General features: G+C 44.4%; 1 protein-coding gene across 5 annotated transcripts in view; it reads left to right on the top strand.

Annotated features, from left to right (window-relative positions):
* Positions 1 to 20,782, top strand: part of LOC137375126 (anoctamin-7-like) — a 145,720-nt gene that overhangs the window by 91,251 nt on the left and 33,687 nt on the right. For all 5 annotated transcript variants that reach the window (XR_010975932.1, XR_010975933.1, XM_068041784.1 and 2 more), the window contains 6 exons: positions 10,730 to 10,873; positions 13,350 to 13,487; positions 13,941 to 14,039; positions 14,980 to 15,082; positions 15,879 to 15,990; positions 17,602 to 17,656. Coding sequence is in view for 3 of the 5 variants with exons in the window: in XM_068041784.1 (XP_067897885.1) it covers positions 10,730 to 10,873; positions 13,350 to 13,487; positions 13,941 to 14,039; positions 14,980 to 15,082; positions 15,879 to 15,990; positions 17,602 to 17,656 (651 nt within the window). In the remaining 2 variants the exon portion in view is untranslated. The remainder of the gene's footprint in view (positions 1 to 10,729; positions 10,874 to 13,349; positions 13,488 to 13,940; positions 14,040 to 14,979; positions 15,083 to 15,878; positions 15,991 to 17,601; positions 17,657 to 20,782) is intronic.

The raw sequence follows: 20,782 nt of genomic DNA, 5'->3' as shown, positions 1-20,782 counted from the left end.
TAGGCTGCAGCAGGCATCACACAGTTCTTTCAACATGGGGTATAACGACGGGTATATGTTTGGATTTTAAAATTGGTAATCTTTCAGTTGAAACTTTACTGTGAATTCCAGAAAACACAATTAGTCAAGAGAGATTCAATCTTGAAGCAAAGACTCCTTAGATTGGAAAGAAAGAAAAGGAATTTTGCTACCTCCAGCAATACAAATGTTCTCTTCAAAAGGGGTTTTTTCCTTAGGCAATTAAAACAGCCTGTGTCTCATTGTAGAATTTCTGCTGAGATAATTCTCTTCCTTCAAGGCAAGCATGCTTCACTGGAGTCTCAGCAAAACTGATTTTAGCTGGTTTTTACACACAGTTAAAAGTTACAGTATGCCATGTGACCTCTCCACTCTCCTGCTGTTGCCTAGATAACAGATGCAGCTGTGGCATACTGTGCCTCTTAGTTTTTAAAGACACACTGTTTTTTTAAACAGAGTCTTAAAAGCACACACTGTTTTAATCAGAGGAGAAAATAAATATTTCCGTGACACCCCCTATCACATGCCTGCTGGGGTGAGGGTATTCTTAAGCTGTGGAGTCAGCTGTGTCCTCCCGTTGTTAACCTTTTGGCAGGAGACATGGGCTAGTGACTAGGAATCATGACTAGTGAGCAGGAGGTATGGGCTAGTGAGCAGGAGGCATGGGCTAGTGAGCAGGAACCATGACTAGTGAGCAGGAATCATGGCAAGTGAACAGGAGTCGTGCTTGAGTGAGCAGGTTGTGTCATGGAGTAGTGAATAGGAAGCATGGTCAAGTGTGCAGGAGTCATGGGCTAGTGAACAGGAGTCATGGGCTAGTGAGCAGGAGTCATGGGCGAGTGTGCATTCAATAACATCATGGCTGATCATCCATTTCAAAGCTTTTTTCCAACACTATCCTCATATCCCCTTATGTCATTTGGATTTAGAAATCTGTCAATCTCTGCTTTAAACCTACTCAGTGACTGAGCTTCCACAGTCCTCTGAGGTGGAGAATTCCAAAGATTCACAACCCTCTGAGTAAAGAAATTTCTCCTCCTCTCTGTCCTAAGTGGCTTCCCCATTATTTTGAAATTGTGTCCCCTAGTTCTAGACTCCCCAACCAGGGGAAACATCTTATCTGCATCTACCCTGTCTATCCCTTTAAGTATTTTGTAGGTTTCAATGAGATCACCTCTCATTCTTCGAAACGCTAGAGAATACAGGCCCAGTTTCCCCAATCTCTCTTCATAGGACAGTCCCGCCATCCCAGGAACAAGTCAGGTGAATCTTCATTGCACTCCCTCTATGGCAATAATATCATTCCTAAGGTAAGGGGACCAAAACTGCACACAGTACTCCAGGTGCGGTCTAACAAGGTTCTATACAATTGCAGCAAGACTTCACTACTCTTGTACTTAAATCCTCTCGCCATAAAGGCTAACATACCATTAGACTTCTTAATTGCTTGCTGCACCTGCATGTTAGCTTTCTGTGACTTATTGACAAGGACACCCAGGTCCCTTTGTACATCTACACTTTCTAATCTCTTACCATTTAAGAAGTACTCTGCACATCTGTTCCTCCTACCAAAATGGATAACCTCACATTTTTCCACATAATATGCCATCTGCCACGTTCTTGCCCACTCATTAAGTCTGTCCAAATTCCTTTGAAGCCGCTTTGCATCTTCCTCACAACACATATTCCCGCCTAGTTTTGTGTCATCCGCGAACCTGGGAATATGGCATTTGGTCCCCACATCCAAATTATTGATATATATTGTGAACAGCTGGGGCCCAAGCACTGATCCCTGTGGTAGACCACTAGTCACAGCATGCCAACGCGAGAATGACCTCTTTATTCCCACTCTCTGCTTTCTGCCCATTAACCAATCCTTAATCCATGCCAGTATATTACCTCCTATTCCATGTACTTTAATTTTGTTAACCAACCTCCTGTGGGGGGCTTTATCTAAAGCCTTCTGAAAATCCAAGTATACCACGTCCACCGACTCCCCTTGATCAATTCTGTCAATCCTCAGAAAATTCCAACAGGTTCGTCAAACATGATTTCCCATTCATAAATCCATGTTGACTGCCCAATCAGATCATTATTATCCAAGTGTCCATTTATCACATACTTCAGAATAGATTCTGTCATTTCCCAATGACTGATGTAAGGTTAACAGGTCTGAAATTCCCTGTTTTCTCTCTCCCTCCCTTCTTAAATAGTGGGGTGACATTTGCAACCTTCCAATCTGCAGGAACCATTCCAGAAGCTATAGAATTTTGGAAGATGATCACCAATACATCCACTATCTTCATAGCTATCTCTGTCAACACTCTGGGATGTGGAATATCAGGTCCCAGGGACTTATCAACCTTCAGCCCCATTAATTTCTCCAATACAACCTTCTTACTAATACTAATTTCCTTCAATTCCTCATTCTCCCTAGTCCCTTGGATCTCTAATTCTGGGAGATTTCTTGTATCTTCCTCATTGAAGACAGACACAAAGTAATCATTTAGCTTCTCTGCCATTTCCCTATTCCCCATTATTAATTCTCCTGACTCTGCCTGTAATAGACCCACATTTGTCTTCGCCAAACATTTCCTTTCTATGTACCTCTAGAAGCTTTTACAGTTTGTTTTTATGTTTTTTGCCAGCTTACATTCATATTCTATTCTCCCTTTCTTTATCCGTTTCTTCGTCCTCCTTTGCTGTATTCTAAAATCCTCCCAATCCCCAGGTTTACTACTATTTCTGGCTACTTTATAGGTCCTTTGTTTTTAATCTTATACAATCCTTAACTTCCTTTGTTATCCACAGGTGACTGCCTTTACTTCTGGGGTTTTTGTGCCTTGAAGGAATGTATAGTTGCTGTAAACTATGTAATATTTCTTTAAAGACTATCCATTACCTATGTACTGTTATACCTTTTAATGTATTTTCCCAATCCACCTCAGTCAATTTGCCCTCACACCTTTAAATTCTTTTGTTCAAATTTAACACCCTGGCTTCAGATTGAACTACTTCACTTTCAAACATAATGTAAAATTCAATCATATTTTGGTCTCTCATCCCTAAAGGTTCTTTTACAACAAGATTATTAATTAGCCCTTTCTCATTACATAATATATTTAAAATAGCCGGTTCTCTAGTCGGTTCCTCAACATACTGCTCTAGAAAACCATCCCTAACGCACTCCAGAAACTTGTCCTCCACAACATTTGTGCTCATTAGATTTACCCAGTCTATATACAGATTGAAGTCACCCATGATTACTGTATTACCCATGCTACATGCTTCTCTAATCTCCTGGTTAATACCATGCCTCACATTACCACGACTGTTTGGTGGCCTATAAACAACTCCTACAATGTTTGCTGCCCCTTGCTGTTTTGTAACCCCACCCAAACAGATTCCACATTTTGTTCTTCCAATCTGAGATCCTCCCTTACTAATGTACTAATCCCATCCCTTATTATCAGTACAACACCACCTCCTTTTCCTTTTTGCCTGTCCTTCCTAAATGTCGAACATCCTTGAATATTCAGTTCCCAGTCTTGGTCACCCTGTAGCCACGTTTCCGTAATGGCAATAAGATCATACCCATTTACCTCTATTTGTGCCTTTAAGTCATCTACCTTGTTGCAAATGCTGTGTACATTCAGGTAGAGTGCCCTTAACCTTGACTTCCTAACATCATTCTGCATTCTAAGCCTAGTTGATGCTCGCTTTTGTTTCGCCTACATTCAAATGTCACTTGCTACTTTTCTACCTCCTGTTATCAGTTTTACTTCCTTCCGACCCTCAGGTTCCCATCCCCCTGACAAGCTAGTTTAACCCCTCCCCAACAGCACTAGCAAATCTCCTTGTGAGGATGTTAGTTCTGGTCCTGTTAAGGTTTAGCCCGTCCGTGTTGTACAGGTCCCACCTGCCCCACAACCGGTCCCAATGCCTCAGAAATCTGATGCCCTCCCTCCGACACCAATTCTCCAGTCACGTGTTCAATTGATCAATTCTCCTATTCGTATGCTCACTAGCACGTGGCACTGGGAGTAATCCTGAGATTGCTGCTTGAGGTCCTGTATTTTAAATTCTTTCCTAACTCCCTAAGATCTGCTCTCAGGACCTCATCCCTCTTCCTACTTATGTCGTTCGTACCAATGTGGACCACAACCTCTGACTGGTCACCCTCCCCCAGAAGGATGTCCTGCAGCCGCTCTGTGACATCCTTGACCCCAGCACCAGGGAGGCAACACACCATCCTGGAGTCATGTTTACTTCCACAGAAACAAAAAGAACAAAGAATAAAGAAAATTACAGCACAGGAACAGGCCCTTCGGCCCTCCAAGCCTACGCCAATTCAAATCCTCTATCTAAACCTGTTGCCTATTTTCTAAGGCTCTGTATCTCGTTACTTCCTGCCCATTCATGTATCTGTCTAGATACATCTTAAAAGACGCTATCATGCCCGCGTCTACCACCTCCGCTGGCAATGTGTTCCAGGCACCCACCACCCTCTGCGTAAAGAACTTTCCACGCATATCCCCCCTAAACTTTTCCCCTTTCACTTTGAACTCGTGTCCCCTAGTAATTGAATCCCCCACTCTGGGAAAAAGCTTCTTGCTATCCACCCTGTCTATACCTCTCATGATTTTGTACACCTCAATCAGGTCCCCCCTCAACCTCCGTCTTTCTAATGAAAATAATCCTAATCTACTCAACCTCTCTTCATAGCTAGCGCCCTCCATACCAGGCAACATCCTGGTGAACCTCCTCTGCACCCTCTCCAAAGCATCCACATCCTTTTGGTAAGGTGGCGACCAGAACTGTACGCAGTATTCCAAATGTGGCCGAACCAAAGTCCTATACAACTGTAACATGACCTGCCAACTCTTGTACTCTATACCCCATCCGATGAAGGAAAGCATGCCGTATGCCTTCTTGATTACTCTATTTACCTGCGTTGCCACCTTCAGGGAACAATGGACCTGAACACTCAAATCTCTCTGTACATCAATTTTCCCCAGGACTTTCCCATTTACTGTATAGTTCACTCTTGAATTGGATCTTCCAAAATGCATCATCTCGCATTTGCCCTGATTGAACTCCATCTGCCATTTCTCTGCCCAACTCTCCAGTCTATCTATATTCTGCTGTATTCTCTGACAGTCCCCTTCACTATCTGCTACTCCACCAATCTTAGTGTCGTCTGCAAACTTGCTAATCAGACCACCTATACTTTCCTCCAAATCATTTATGTATATCACAAACAACAGTGGTCCCAGCACGGATCCCTGTGGAACACCACTGGTCACACGTCTCCATTTTGAGAAACTCCCTTCCACTGCTACTCTCTGTCTCCGTTGCCCAGCCAGTTCTTTATCCATCTAGCTAGTACACCTTGGACCCCATGCGCCTTCACTTTCTCCATCAGCCTACCATGGGGAACCTTATCAAACGCCTTACTGAAGTCCATGTATACGACATATACAGCCCTTCCCTCATCAATCAACTTTGTCACTTCCTCAAAGAATTCTATTAAGTTGGTAAGACATGGCCTTCCCTGCACAAAACCATGTTGCCTATCACTGATAAGCCCATTTTCTTCCAGATGGGAATAGATCCTATCCCTCAGTATCTTCTCCAGCAGCTTCCCTACCACTGACGTCAGGCTCACCTGTCTATAATTACCTGGATTATCCCTGCTACCCTTCTTAAACAAGGGGACAACATTAGCAATTCTCCAGTCCTCCGGGACCTCACCCGTGTTTAAGGATGCTGCAAAGATATCTGTTAAGGCCCCAACTATTTCCTCTCTCGCTTCCCACAGTAACCTGGGATAGATCCCATCCGGACCTGGGTACTTGTCCACCTTAATGCCTTTTAGAATACCCAACACTTCCTCCCTCCTTATGCCGACTTGACCTAGAGTAATCAAACATCTGTCCCTAACCTCAACATCCGTCATGTCCCTCTCCTCGGTGAATACCGATGCAAAGTACTCGTTTAGAATCTCACCCATTTTCTCTGACTCCACGCATAACTTTCCTCCTTTGTCCTTGAGTGGGCCAATCCTTTCTCTAGTTACCCTCTTGCACCTTATATATGAATAAAAGGCTTTGGGATTTTCCTTAACCCTGTTTGCTAAAGATATTTCATGACCCCTTTTAGCCCTCTTAATTCCTCGTTTCAGATTGCGCCTACAATCCCGATATTCTTTCACAGCTTCGTCTTTCTTCAGCCGCCTAGACCTTATGTATGCTTCCTTTTGCCTCTTAGCTAGTCTCACAATTTCACCTGTCATCCATGGTTCCCTAATCTTGCCATTTCTACCCCTCATTTTCACAGGAACATGTCTCTCCTGCACGCTAATCAACCTCTCTTTAAAAGCCTCCCACATATCACATGTGGATTTACCTTCAAACAGCTGCTCCCAATCTACATTCCCCAGCTCCTGCTGAATTTTGGTATAGTTGGCCTTCCCCCAATTTAGCACTCTTCCTTTGGGACCACTCTCGTCTTTGTCCATGAGTATTCTAAAACTTACGGAATTGTGATCACTATTCCCAAAGTAGTCCCCTACTGAAACGTCAACCACCTGGCCCGGCTCATTCCCCAACACCAGGTCCAGTATGGCCCCTTCCCGAGTTGGACTATTTACATACTGCTCTGGAAAACCCTCCTGGATGCTCCTTACAAATTCTGCTCCATCTGGACCTCTAACACTAAGTGAATCCCAGTCAATGTTGGGAAAATTAAAATCTCCTATCACCACCACCCTGTTGCTCCTACATCTTTCCATAATCTGTTTACATATTTGGACCTCTATCTCACGCTCGCTGTTGGGAGGCCTGTAGTACAGCCCCAACATTGTTACCGCACCCTTCCTATTTCTGAGTTCTGCCCATATTGCCTCACAGCTCGAGTCCTCCATAGTGTCTTCCTTCAGCACAGCTGTGATATCCTCTTTGACCAGTAATGCAACTCCTCCACCCCTTTTACCTCCCTCTCTATCCCGCCTGAAGCATCGTTATCCTGGGATATTTAGTTGCCAATCATGCCCTTCCCTTAACCAAGTCTCAGTAATAGCAATAACATCATACTCCCAGATACTAATCCAAGCCCTGTTCATCTGCCTTACCTACTACACTTCTTGCATTAAAACAAATACACCTCAGACCACCAGTCCCTTTGCTTTCATCATCTGCTCCCTGCCTACTCTTTCCCTTAGTCATGCTGACTTCATTATCTAGTTCCTTACAGGCTTTACCTCCTTACTCTCCACTGACCTCATTTGGTTCCCATCCCCCTGCCACATTAGTTTAAACCCACCCCAACAGCGTTAGCAAAAGCATCCCCAAGGACATTGGTTCCAGTCCGGCCCAGGTGTAGACCGTCCAATTTGTAATAGTCCCACCTCCCCCAGAACCGGTCCCAATGTCCCAAAAATCTGAACCCCTCCTTCCTGCACCATCTCTCAAGCCACGCATTCATCCTGACTATTCTTTCACTTCTACTCTGACTATCACGTGGCACTGGTAGCAATCCTGAGATTACTACCTCTGAGGTCCTACTTTTTAACTTGGCTCCTAACTCCCTAAATTCTGCTTGTAGGACCTCATCCCGTTTTTTACCTATATCATTGGTGCCTATGTGCACAACGACAACTGGCTGTTCACCCTCCCCCTTCAGAATGTTCTGCAGCTGATCTGAGACATCCCTGACACGTGCACCTGGGAGGCAACATACCATTCGGGAGTCTCGTTTTCGACCACAGAACCGCCTATCTACTCCCCTTACAATCGAATCCCCTATGACTATAGCCCTTCCACTCTTTTTCCCGCCCTTCTGAACAGCAGAGCCAGCCACGGTGCCATGAACCTGGCTACTGCTGCCTTCCCCTGGTGAGCCATCTCCCTCAACAGTATCCAAAACAGTATACTTGTTGTGGAGGGAGATGACCGCAGGGGACACCTGCGTTGCCTTCCTGCTCTTTCTCTGCCTTTTGGTCACCCATTCCCTTTCTCCCTCAGCAATCCTAATCTGCGGTGTGTCCAATTCGCTAAACTTGCTATCCACTACCTCCTCAGCATCGCGGATACTCCAAAGTGAGTCCATCCGCAGCTCCAGAGCCGTCATGCGGTCTAACAGCTGCAGCTGGACACACTTCCTGCACGTGAAGGAGTCAGGGACATCAGCCATGTCCCTGAGCTCCCACATTGAGCAAGAGGAGCATGTCACAGGTCTGAGATCTCCTGCCATTTTTAATCTTAAGCTTAAACTTAGTTAAATGAAAAAGGAACGAAAAGTTTTTAATCACACGATAAAAAAAAAGAAATAGAAAAAGCCTTACCTTATCTACACACCAAAGAGTCCTTTTTTTTTGGTGAGAGGAGGAGGGCAGGTGGGAGACACTACAGGTGTAGTGTTTCGGGTTCAGAAACGGGCCAAATATATAGGGTTTTACTTACCCAGCAGCCCCTTGGTACGCTGAAAACAAAAGGAAATTAAGTTTAAGTTGAAACTGACCTTCCCAGCTGCTCACTCGCTCGCACTCTCTGCTTCCGAATAAGCTGCTGCAATGAAAGGCAAGTTATTTTAAACGGCCCAAATATATAGGGTTTTACCTACCCAGCAGCCCCCTGGTCTCTGCCGAAAACAAAAAGAAATTGTTTACTTTAAACTGACCTTCCCAGCTGCTCACACTCTCTGCTCCCGAAAAAGCTGCTGCAAAACACCTGAGAGATCCCCAGACTATTGAATCCCCTATCACTATTGCTTTTCCACTCTTCTTCCTTCCCTCCTGTGCAGCTGAGCCACCCGTGGTGCCATGGACTTTGCTCTGGCTGCACTCCCCTGAGGAACCATCGCTCTCGCCAGTATCCAAAATGGAAAACCGATTAGCAAGCAAGATAGACTCAGGGGACTCCTGCACTGCCTGCGTGGTTCTCTTAGACTGCCTGGTGGTCACTCATTCCCTATCTGCCTGCATGCTTCTAACCTGCGGTGTGACCACCTCCTAAACGTGCTAGCCACCTAGTCTGCTGCCTCGCGGATGCGCCACAGTGACTCCAGCCGCCGCCCGAGCTCCTAAACTTGAAAGTCAAGCTTCTGCAGCCGGTGACACTTCCTGTAGATGTGTTCGTCTAGGACACGTGATGCATCTATGACTTCCCACATACCGTAGGACGTACATTCCACTTGGCCAAGCTGACCTGCCATAACATAACTTTAAAAACTTTTTATTACAATGAGAACTTACCAGTTACTCACCAATCAGCTTCTTCCCCTGTACCAAAGAGAGAGGCAACTACTGGAGGCTGAAAAAGGTAAAAGAAAGAAAGGACCCCCTCCCTCACACACCAAACATCCACTTTACATTCAGTGCACTCAAAACAGCCCTCAGTGCAATCAAATGTATTTTTTTCTTAATTTATAGTGCCCCTCCTTACCAAACTCCCTCAATTACCAAACTCCCTTCTTCACACTCAGTGCAGACAAGCAGCACTGAGAGTCCCCTGAATTTATACTCTGAAAACAATGTTGTGTCAGCTCTGCTAGAGCTCAGAAACCAGTTTAAGCTAGCTACCTATTTAACTAGCTACAGCTACTCTCAGAGTGTTTCTGTACCCCTGTTTAAAACTGCAAGAAACCCAACTTACCTCTTAACTGAAACAGGAATGTCAATTAATTTCAAAATGTAAACAAAACAAAAACTAGTCTTAAGAGATTAACTCTTAAAATCCACTCCATCACCAAACTCAGTGCAGTGAGTAGGAGTCATGAATGAGTGAGCAGGAGTCATGGGCGAGTGAACAGGAATCATGGGCTAGTGAGCAGGACAACAGAGTAGTAAATAAGAGTCATGGACGATTGAGCAGAATTCATGGGTGAGTGAGTTGGAATCATGGCCAGTAATCAGGAGTCATGGACTAGAAAGCAGAAGTCATGACTAGTGAGCAGGAGTCATGACTAGTGAGCAGGAGTCATGACCAGTGAGCAGGGGTCATGGGTGAGTGAGCAGGAGCAATAGGCGAGTGAGTAGAAGTCATGGCCAAGTGAGTAGGAGTCATGGCCGAGTGAGTAGGAGTCATGGCCGAGTGAGTAGGAGTCAATGACGACTAAGCAGGAGTGGAAATGTCAGCTCTGATCCTCCCTGGTCCACAGGCAATGAGGCCAATTTGTAATTTGTCTGCTGGTCCAGCTGAGACCAGAAACTCAGCACAGATCAAGGATCAAACCTGGAGCACCACACAGAGCAGTACCAGAACAGGAGTAGGCCATTCGGCCCCTTGAGACATTCAATTAGATTACGGCTGATTTGTATCTTAACTCCATCTAGCCAGCTTGGTGCTGTAACCCTTAGCACTCTCACCTAACAAATATCTATAAACCTCAGTTTTAAAATTTTCAATTGGCTGCCCGCCTCAACAGCTTTTTGGGGGGAAGAGTTTTGTGATTCCCACTATCCTTTGTGTGAAGGAGTGCTTCCTGACCTCACACCTGAACAGCCTAGCTCTAATTTTAAGGGTCTGCCCCCTTGTTCTTGACTCCCCCAGCAGAGGAAATAGTTTCTCTCTCTCTACCCTATCAACTCCTTTAATCATCGATAAACATCTCAATTAGATCATCCCTTAATCTTCTATTCGCCAAGATATGAATTTATGAATTCATAAATACAGCTACACAGTTGACCTTCACCATGTTTCTTTTCCTACAGGTGAGCCAGCTCTTTGACCATGGGGGCACCGTGTTCTTCAGTATCTTCATGTCACTGTGGGCGGTAATGTTCCTCGAGTACTGGAAGAGAAAGAGTGCTACCATGGCCCATAAATGGGATTGCTTCGATTTTGAGGAAACTGAGGTAAAAGAGGGTTCAAGCAAACAAAACATGCCAAAGAATATCTGATAATTCCCAAATTCCTGATGTGTCAGCTGCGGCTCAGTTGGTAGCAGTCTTACTCCTGAGTCAAAAGGTAGTGACAAAAGGTAGGTTCAAATCCCACTCCAGAGACTTGAGCACATTGTCATGTTAGACTCCCACCTGCCAAGAACGAGGCATATTAACTTTGTCATGTGAGCATTGATTTGAAAGCTGTTGCTGAAGTGAAGAAAGGACTTATTCAAAAAATCACCAGGCCCTTGGCTGGAAAGACATTTGTATATTAACAGACAGTGCTTGTGGAGACAAAGGGGTTACTTCCCTTATCCAATTTAGCACACAATGGACTTTGAGAACCAGGTATTGTGTGTAAGGGACATTCCAGGGTTGGATAAAACCAGAAAATCCACAAAGGCGTGGTCTGACCAGCTGGTCATGTGACTAAGCTGCTTGGCAACCTGATTTTTTCTGAATTGTACAAACAGTTTGAACTGAAAGTGTCTGTTTGCTCCTGGATTGAGAAGACCTCTCCTGGTTGGCTCGCCAGAGCCTCTCCTGTCTGCTCCCATCTCTTTCTTACGGAATTCCAAATCCACTGGAGATACGTGAACCCCAAGAGAGAAAAGTCTCCTACAGCGAACAAGATTTAAGAAGAATACTGGGCCTCGATGAAAAGCAAGACCTAATTACAATCAAGGACTCTACAGTGAGCTCGAAGATCCGTAACAAAAACCCTTTTCAGAGATTGCCTGAAACTTTATTTATTCTGCTCTTTTCTGTCTCTATCTGCATGTGTGTATCGCGTACACATGCTATTGTGGGCGCGTCGTGTATCTATAGGCAATAACCGAATTAGAGTTTAAGTTTAATAAATTTCAACCTTTCTTCTTTAAACCTAAGAAAACCTGTTTGTGCTGGTTTCTTTGCCTTATAATTGGAAAGTGGTGAACAAGGATTCACCAAGGGGGAGCTAAAAACACGGTGTTTTAAAAGCTAAACCCTGTTACGGTAAGACCAGGTGACGGCTGAGAGGGAACTCTAGACCTCTTTCACACCGGGTCATAACAACATAATGCAGGCTGATATATCCCAGTAAAATGCTGAGGGAGTGCAGCATTGACTTTTGGATAAGACGTTTGAACTAAGGCCCCGTTTGCCCTCTCAGGCTTATGTAAAAGATTCCATGGGACTATTTTGAAGAACAGCAGAGGGGTTCTCCCTCTTTTTTAAAATATTTATCCCTCAACTAATATCATTAAAGCAGATTATCTAGTCATATCACATTGCTGTTTGTGAGAGCTAGCGGTATGCAAATTGGTTGTTGCATTTCATACGTTTTATTGGTGAAGTGCTTTGGTCCACCTGAGGTGATGAATGACTGTTGAGATGCAAATGTTACTTTTAAAAATAAAACAAAAATTCTTGTGTCGGTGTCTGCTGTCGAGTGTTTACAACAGGATTAGCCTCCAGCCACAAACTGAACATTTACATCATTACTCTGATGAAAAGTCATCAACATGAAACATTGGGCAAGATTTTGAGCCCCCACTGAGCCCAGGAACAGAGGCAGGAGGAAGCTAAAAATAGCCCCACTGGCCAGCATGCCAATTCCCTGGCTCCAGCCCGCCTCCAGGCCACTTTTGTGAAGGCGGAATGGGGGAGGGGGAGCAGCAGGGCCACCCACCCGCATGCGGCTGCTACCCTACATGACTCATTAAGAGTCCGTTGAGGGCAATTAAAGGAGGCCGAATGGGATTGTCCACTCGGCCTCCATGCCCCCGCAGGCGGCAGGGACCAGCTTAGATACCTGGAGGTGACTTCCCAGGGCCTAGAGGGCCTCCCTGCCTGGCTGGGTGCTGCAGCAACTATCGGCTACCCTGTAGAAGGGTTCCCCACCTCCCCCTCCCCCCACACACAGTGGTGGCCTGGCTGCAATCCATTTTTTAATTTGTTGTTAAGAAGTTGGAGAAAGGACATCTCCATCTTGAAGCACCCTCTCCCTTACTTACCCTCTATTGTAGCCTGCTGCTCCTTTCAAGCTGGAAGGCCTCTGATTGGCCCTCCGGCTTTGAGAGTCCACCCACCATCCTTAAATGAAAGGCGAGCCTGCCTTCTGGCCATTAATTGGCCGCCCCAAGGAAAAGCACAAAGAATGACTGTTTTCCCCCACCCAGGGAGGTGGGTTCAGGACCCAGAAACAGTCCCGACCTCTGTTTTCCACCCCTGGAGGAAAAATCCTGCCCTGTTGACTCTGTTATTCTTTTCACAGATACTGCCTGGCCTGCTAAGAATTTCCAGCGTTTTATGTTTTCTTTCAGATAATTATATGCTGAAATAGCTTCAAAACTGCAATTGTAAATTGGGAAGCTCTTGGCTATCGTTGATCAATTGTATATTTACATTGTGCTGATGTCAACTCCATTCAGATGGCTTAATTTGTTTGGGGTTTTCATTCCAGGAGCGCCCCAGGCCCGAGTTCACTGCCGTGGCTCCCTTGACTATGAAGAACCCAATCACAGGCGCAGAGGAGCCCTACTTTCCACAAGAGGACAGGCTGCAGCGGGTGATCGCGAGCTCCATAGTGATTGTGCTCCTGGTAGGAAGGGCCCTCATTAAATAAGACTCGCATTCTATGACTGTCCATTCACAACCTGATCCATTTCTTCTGTGCTTCATTCCTCTCCTGGTCCAGAGAGCAGTCACTCTGCCGGCTCTCTCTGCCTGCACTCTGTCTACGCTCTGTCTGCACCCGGGAGATTTTTCATCCTCCTGGAGGCCACCTCATTACCTTACTGCAGGGGCGAGGGTGGCGAAGTAATGGTGGCACAAGAACTGGACAAGTGTAACACTGCAATGGCAGTAACTATAAATGATCAAAGTTTGTGTATATATATTTATATATGAAAATTAAGTGAAGGAAAATACATGCTTTTAGATGTAGTGCAGTTAATAGTCAAACGTTGTGCCTGTGGTATTGACTAAGTGGGTCCGGATAACACTGATCTAAAGCTCAGCTACCATACACTGACTCTGAATGTCTTTCCTACAGGTTGTGCTGGTGCTGATCTTCCTGATTTCTGTCATTCTGTACCGCACCATTGTTGGCATCCTCATGTATGAGTCAGGAAATACCATCGCCATGGCAACGGTGAGTATTTTGCTTCCCGGTGGCAGCATCCAGAGATAAAGAAAGAGCTTTTATTTCTCTCGTGCCTTTGACAACCTCAGGACATCCCAAAGTGCTTCACAGAAGTGTCGTCACTGTTGTAATGCAGCAGCCAATTTGGGCACAGCAAGCTCCCACAGCAATGAGATAATAGCCAGATAATCTGTTTTAGCTGTTGGTTGAGGGAGAAATATTGGCCAGGACACCAAGTATAACTCCCCTGCTGTTCTTCATGTAGTGCCATGGAATCTTTTACATCCACCTGAGCAGGCAGATAGGAACCTTGGTTTAACGGCTCAGCTGAAAGACGACATCTCTGACAGTGCAACACTCCACCTGTACTTCACTGGGAGTAATGACTTTTCAGGAGCTCATTGGGTGTGTTGATCTAGGTTGTTGGTGCCCTCATATTAAATAGTGTCTGATGCCTGTTTTGCTGCTGTCTGAGATCCATTGGCCCGAGTGGCTCTTGGCCCTGCCTCCACATCTGAGATCCATTGGATGGGGAAATCTAGAAATTGCCACAGTCTCATTTACATTTACGACAGCAGAGTAGGATAAAACTGTGCAAGGCCAATTGTGCAGAGGAGGCAGGGCCGAGGACCAATTGCAGGGAGGAGGCAGGGCCGAGGACCAATTGCAGGAAGGAGGCAGGGCCAATTGGGGGAGAGTAGGCAGGGCCAAGTGCCAGTTACGGGGAGGACGCAGGGCCAAGGGCCAATGGGGCACAGGGAGGCAGGGCCAATCAAAGGGAGGCGGGGCCAAGGACCAATCAAGAAAGGATCAGCCCTCCCATACATTTTAAAACCATAACTTCCTGTGTTTTCAATCCATATCTCCTTGTATTCAGATATATGGTTAAATAGTATCTACATCTAGTCTATAGTTTTTTCTAATCTTTTTTGCACTCTGTTCTCTCCAGGCTCCAAGGATTGCCAGTATAACTGCATCAGTGGTCAACCTCCTGTTTATTCTCCTATTGGCCCGAGTTTATACATCACTAGCCCGTTTTCTAACTAAATGGGGTAAGCTCCAGCTTGATACACAATGCTTATTGGTATAGAGAGAGGAACCATGATATTGATTCTCTGGGTCAATCAGATGATCATAGCTTGTCACTCCAAACCACAGGCTTTGTGGGGGGAGGGCCATGCATTCCCATATCTATTGTGTTCTGTCTGCATGTCGTCAGATTTGGTGTCTTCTATATTCTTCCCGAGTTGTGGTGCCGAGAATTGAACACAGTGCTCTAAATGGGGCCTAACCAGAGCTTTATTAACTTCTCTGTTAGATCACCTCTTAATCTTCTGGATGATGAAGATAACTGGAATGGAGAACTGGCGTTCCCTCAATTCTGAAGAACAGGAGAAGGTCCATAAAACCCATACCAGCTTGTTCCTTTTCCAGAGATAGACGCATTTTCTCACCATATCCTGCATTCTACAAAAATAATCCTCACTCCTTTGTTAGCCACCTCCTGTGGGGTTGAGTCAACAATTGTGAAAAATTAAACCCTTAATTGGCTGACCACTATATTCTGTGTGCTACCAGGAGCAATGCTTGGAAGAAAGCTTGACCTGGGATCAGAGGACAACTTGATAGTCGCTGCGACCCCACACAGCTCCCTTCCTAACCACTGTAGGGAAGCTGGACACAGAGAATGGTGTGATCTAGAGTAACCAGGAGTCCTGTCGAAAGAATAAACCATGTAGTGTATGACAGGGAGCTGAAGAAGAGAGTACCACAGGAAGGAAATAAATATATTGTTCATCTTTGTAGTATTTGGGGGCACTTTTAATCTCTTTGTTCTATCTGTTCCAGAAATGCACAGGACTCAGTCCAAATACGAAGACGCCTTCATCTTCAAGGTGTTTGTTTTCCAGTTTATCAACTTCTACTCCTCACCGATCTACATTGCTTTCTTCAAAGGCCGGTGAGCAGCATTTCCCCTGTTCAAGCCAATTTGTGCCAAGCCTCTTTGGGTTTTTCCCTCTGTTCTCTCCTCCACTCCCAAACATGCTGACTGTCACTGGGATATTGTTCCGGGGTTCCAACTCTTGCTGGTATATGGTTCTGTGATTCCGGCACATAGAATCAGAGAACATCCATTGTGTCCATGCCAGCTCTTTGGTAGAGTTATCCATTCACCTGAATAGTCCCATTCACCTGCTCTTTCCCCATAGCCTTGTAAAATGTTTCCCTTTTGAAAGTTACTATTGAATCTGCTTGCACCACCCTTTCTGGCAGTGCATTCCAGATCACAACAACTCGCTGTGTTTTCATAAAAAGTTTCCTCATGTTGCTTCTGGTTCTTTTGCCAATCTGTGTTCTCTGTTTACCATCCTTTTTCCACTGGAAACAGTTTCTCTTATTTACTCCATCAAAACTCAATCAAACTCCATCAAAACTCCTCTTAATCTTCTCTTTTCTAATGAGAACCCCAGCTTCTCCAGTATTTCCACAAAAATGAAGTCCCTCATCCCTGGTACATTCTAGAAAATCTCTACTATACGTCTTTCCAAGGTCTTGACATCCTTCCTAAAGTGAGGTGCCCAGAACTGGACACGATATTCCAGCTGACGCCTAACCAGTGTTTTAGCAATATCATGTCTTTGCCTTTGTTCTCTATTCCTCTCTATAATAAAACCTCGGATGTCATATTTTTTTTTTATGGTCTTCTCAACTTGTCCTGCCACCTTCAAAGATTAGAAACATACACTCCCAGGTCTCTCTGTTTCTGCACCCCTTTAAAATATACCATTTAGTTCATATTGCCACTCCTCATTTCTCCTACCAAAATGTATCATTTCATATTTCTCAGCGTTAAATTTTATCTGCCATCTGTGTGTCCATTTCACCAGTCTGTCTATGTCCTCCTGAAGTCTGTTACTGTTTTCCTCGTTGTTTACTCCATTTCAAACGTTTGTGTCATCTGCAAATTTTGAAATTATGCCGGTATACCCAAGTCCAATTCATTAATATATATCAAGAAAAGCAGTGGTCTTACAACCAACCCCTGCCGAACATCATTGTGCACCTTGTTCCAGTCTGAAAAACTGAAAACAACCGTTCACCACTACTCTCTGCTTTCTGTCCCTAAGTCAATTTTGTATCCCACTGCCACCATCCCTATAATCCCATGGGCTTTAATTTTACCAACAAGGCTATTATGAGGTACTTTGTCCAAAGCTTTTGAAATCCATGTACACATCAACTGCACTGTCCTCATCAAGCCTCTCTGATACTTCAATAACCACCACACAGTGCAAGATTCTTCTGCTTTCTGTGTACCAGTGACTTCCGTCTCAATGTAACTGTTACAGTCGTCTTATTGTAACAATGACCAGAGAGAGGTTACTGTGTTAATTTTTGATGTGTTGGATGTTGTGGTGATAAAATCTAAAGGGTTCCATTGCAATTATACCTTATCAGCCTTGTTCCACAATCTCTGGATTCTCAGAATCTCTCTCAGATTCTATTTGTTTTCCTTTGTCCTTACATTCTCCAAATGCTGAACCTATTTCCATTTTGCTGTGTTCTTCAGGTTTGTTGGTTATCCTGGAAACTATGGCTTGCTGTTCGGAATCAGAAAGGAGACTGTAGGTATCAGATTACAACATTCTACAGAGGTTAATTACAGCACATATTCAGACTGTCAGTTCCACAGAAATCTTCGAGCCCAAGATTTCAGGAGCTGGGTGAAAGCAGAAATATGGTGCAATCCCAACAGGTCGGGTGGGTGGCAGAGGGCAGCATAGTTTGAGAGGGAACCTGGATCCACCAGGTTTCTAGGCCACACACCTTTGCATTGCAAGTCCTGACCTGGGTGGTCCTGTCACATGCCCTACTCATGTGCCAGGAGCAGTCTGGGGGGAATGTCTGGGGTCATTCTTGGATATTCCAGGAATTCAGCCCAACCCGCCCTTCTTGGGCTCAATGGATCCCATGCCTATTGAGATCATGCATGGGTTCCTTTGTAAGCAATTAGGGCCCTAAAGTAAGGAAAGCATATGGCAATCAAGCCCAGAGAAAGCAACTGGTATTTCTGATGTGCCCATTGCCTCCTGACTGGAGGATTTAACTTTTACTGGTCCCTGTCTTGGGTTTGCAAGAACCTCTGTCTCCTTCCCTCAGTAGCAGTGGGGTGCAGTTCCGGGTTTTCATTGCCATTGTAGGATGGGTACCACTGTTGTCCCTCTCGAGATGCGGCTGTCTGCTTTGAATATTAAAATTTCCCTGTCCCTGGAATTGAGGACAAGGTCTCTGTCCTGGCAAAGTTCCACACCACCATATCTCCAATCTCTGTAAAGGGTCCATTCTAAAAGAGGAGCTTTATAGTCATTTTTACGTTTTTAATATTTTCCTCACAAACTCAATCCTCTGCTCATTGCTTAAACGGGGGGTTCACTATGAAGATACATGGTTTGGAACATTTAATTGTGCACCACGAGCAGCCTCACCATTGCCTTTCCTTTGTGTGTTGCTCCCTACCGTGGTCCCATAAGAATCTTATGTTGAAAACTTGACATAAAACAAAATTAGTTTTTATTATCTTAAATTCAGTGGAACCATTTTATAGTTAAATCACAGAGCACAAATATTAATGATGTGAATGTTTTTTGCAGATTTGTACTCATCTGCAGCATTTAATGTGCTTTTCCCAACATAACAAAGGCCATTGAACCCATTAAAGCTCGCCCCCTAAAGCTCATCTCTCCGACGCTCGGCCCTCTGATACTTTAACCAAACTAGTCCAGCATGCAAATACATTTTGAAGATCTTTCATTTCTTAGTCTCTGGTATGATACCTGCTGGATTATATCAGATATTAACCACACTTTGAATTTTCGCTGATTTAAAGTAATAACCTCTTGTATCACTGGCATGAATCACCTTGAGGTAATACTTTGGGGACATTTTATACCGTTTAGTATTTTTCCTACCCCTGAACTTCTCTCCAGAGGGCAGAGCATGAGCTAGTCTCATTTTTCTACATTGTTCATCCCTACTACACTTGAAACCAGCCTTGTTGCTCTGCTCTGCACTCCTCCCAAGGCATACCAGTACATTAGAAAGCCTCAGGATGATCTCTGTAGGTTTGTACATCACTGTTCTCAGTATGTATTCCAACATACTTCCCCGTTTTTTTGATTGCTTCTTTACACTATCTCAACAACAGCAGGTCGCTTTCTAACTCTCTGCTATGCTAATTCTATTCCCTTCATTGTATATTGGTGTTTACACAACTTAGAACACTTCATATTTTATATTATAGCTGCATAGTCTCATACAGCATAGAAGGAGGCCATTTGGCCCATTATACCTGTGCTGGTTCTTTGAAAGAGCTGATCCCCCTGCTCTTTCTCCATAACCCCACAATTATTTTCTTTTCAAGTATTTATCCAATTACCTTTTGAAAGTTACTATTGAACCTGCTTCCGCTGCCCTTTCAGGCAACGCATTCCAGATCATAATTTGCTGTGTAAAAATGTTTCTCTCATACATAATAAAAACACAAAATGCTGGAAATGCTCAGCAAGTCAGGCAGCATCTGTGGAGAGAGAACAGAGTTAGTGCTTCATCAGAATTGGAAAAAGTTAGAAATGTAACAGGTTTTAAGCAGGTTTTGTTTCTCCTCATTTCCCTCTGGTTCTTTTGCCAATTATCTTAAACCTGTGTCGTATGGTTACTGACCCTCTTGCCAGTAGATACAGTTTCTCCTTATTTGTTCTATCAAAACCCTTCAGAATATACCTGTATGTTCTAATGTATCCATGTAATGACGTATTTGTGTTGTCTAATGTATCTGCACATTCTGAACTTTATTTTACCAATTTGGCTGAGATGATGCTATCAGATTGGAGACTGCCATTATATTAGTTCATCAGTCCATTTTACACTTTCCAGTCATGACTGTCCTCACAACAAGTTCCTTCTACCCCTACTGGAACTGGAGCAGAGCTCTGCACTGCATCTACGCTCCACCAACTCTGCTGACACTGGCAACTTGGCATGTGTGGATTGTTGATGTAAGCATCAGAACAGAAAGAGGCCATTCAACCCCTCGAGCCTGTTCTGTCATTCAAGAAGATCATGCTGACCAGAACCTTAATTCCCTTTACCCATCTTTACTCCTTATCCCTTGACACCTTAGCTTACAATAATCTTATCAATCTTGAATGCTCCGATTGTCCCAGCATCCGCAGCCTTCTGGGGCAGAGAGTTCCAGATTTCTACTAACCTTTGTGTGAAAAACTGCTTCTTAATTTCACTCCTGAACGGCCTGGCTCTAATTTTAAGATAATGTCCCCTCATTTTTGATTCCAGAGGAAATAGTTTCTCGCATTCTACGCTATCAAATTTTCTTAACATCTTAAAACACCTCAATCAGACCACCCCTCAATCTTCCACACTCAAGGGAATCCAAACCAAGCTTATGCAACCTGGCCTCATAATTTAATCCTTTAAGCTTCGGTATTATTCTGATGAATACGAGCTGTACTCCCTTTAAGGCTACCACATCCTTCTGTGTGTTGCTCAAAACTAAATGCAGTATTCCAGATGGAGTCTGACCAAAGCTCTATACAAGTAAAGCACAGCTCCCTCTCCTTTGTATTCCAACCTTCTTGAATTGATGGCCATTCCATTAGCTTTCTTGATTGTCCATATAGGCAACATCCGTAGACACACTTTAGCCTATATTATTAGTGATCTCCTCAAAAAAA

The sequence above is a fragment of the Heterodontus francisci genome, chromosome 11 (assembly GCF_036365525.1).
Source record: "Heterodontus francisci isolate sHetFra1 chromosome 11, sHetFra1.hap1, whole genome shotgun sequence".
NCBI lineage: Eukaryota > Metazoa > Chordata > Chondrichthyes > Heterodontiformes > Heterodontidae > Heterodontus > Heterodontus francisci.
The sequence above is the reverse complement of the archived record's forward strand: the minus strand, read 5'-3'. Positions and strand labels throughout refer to the sequence as shown.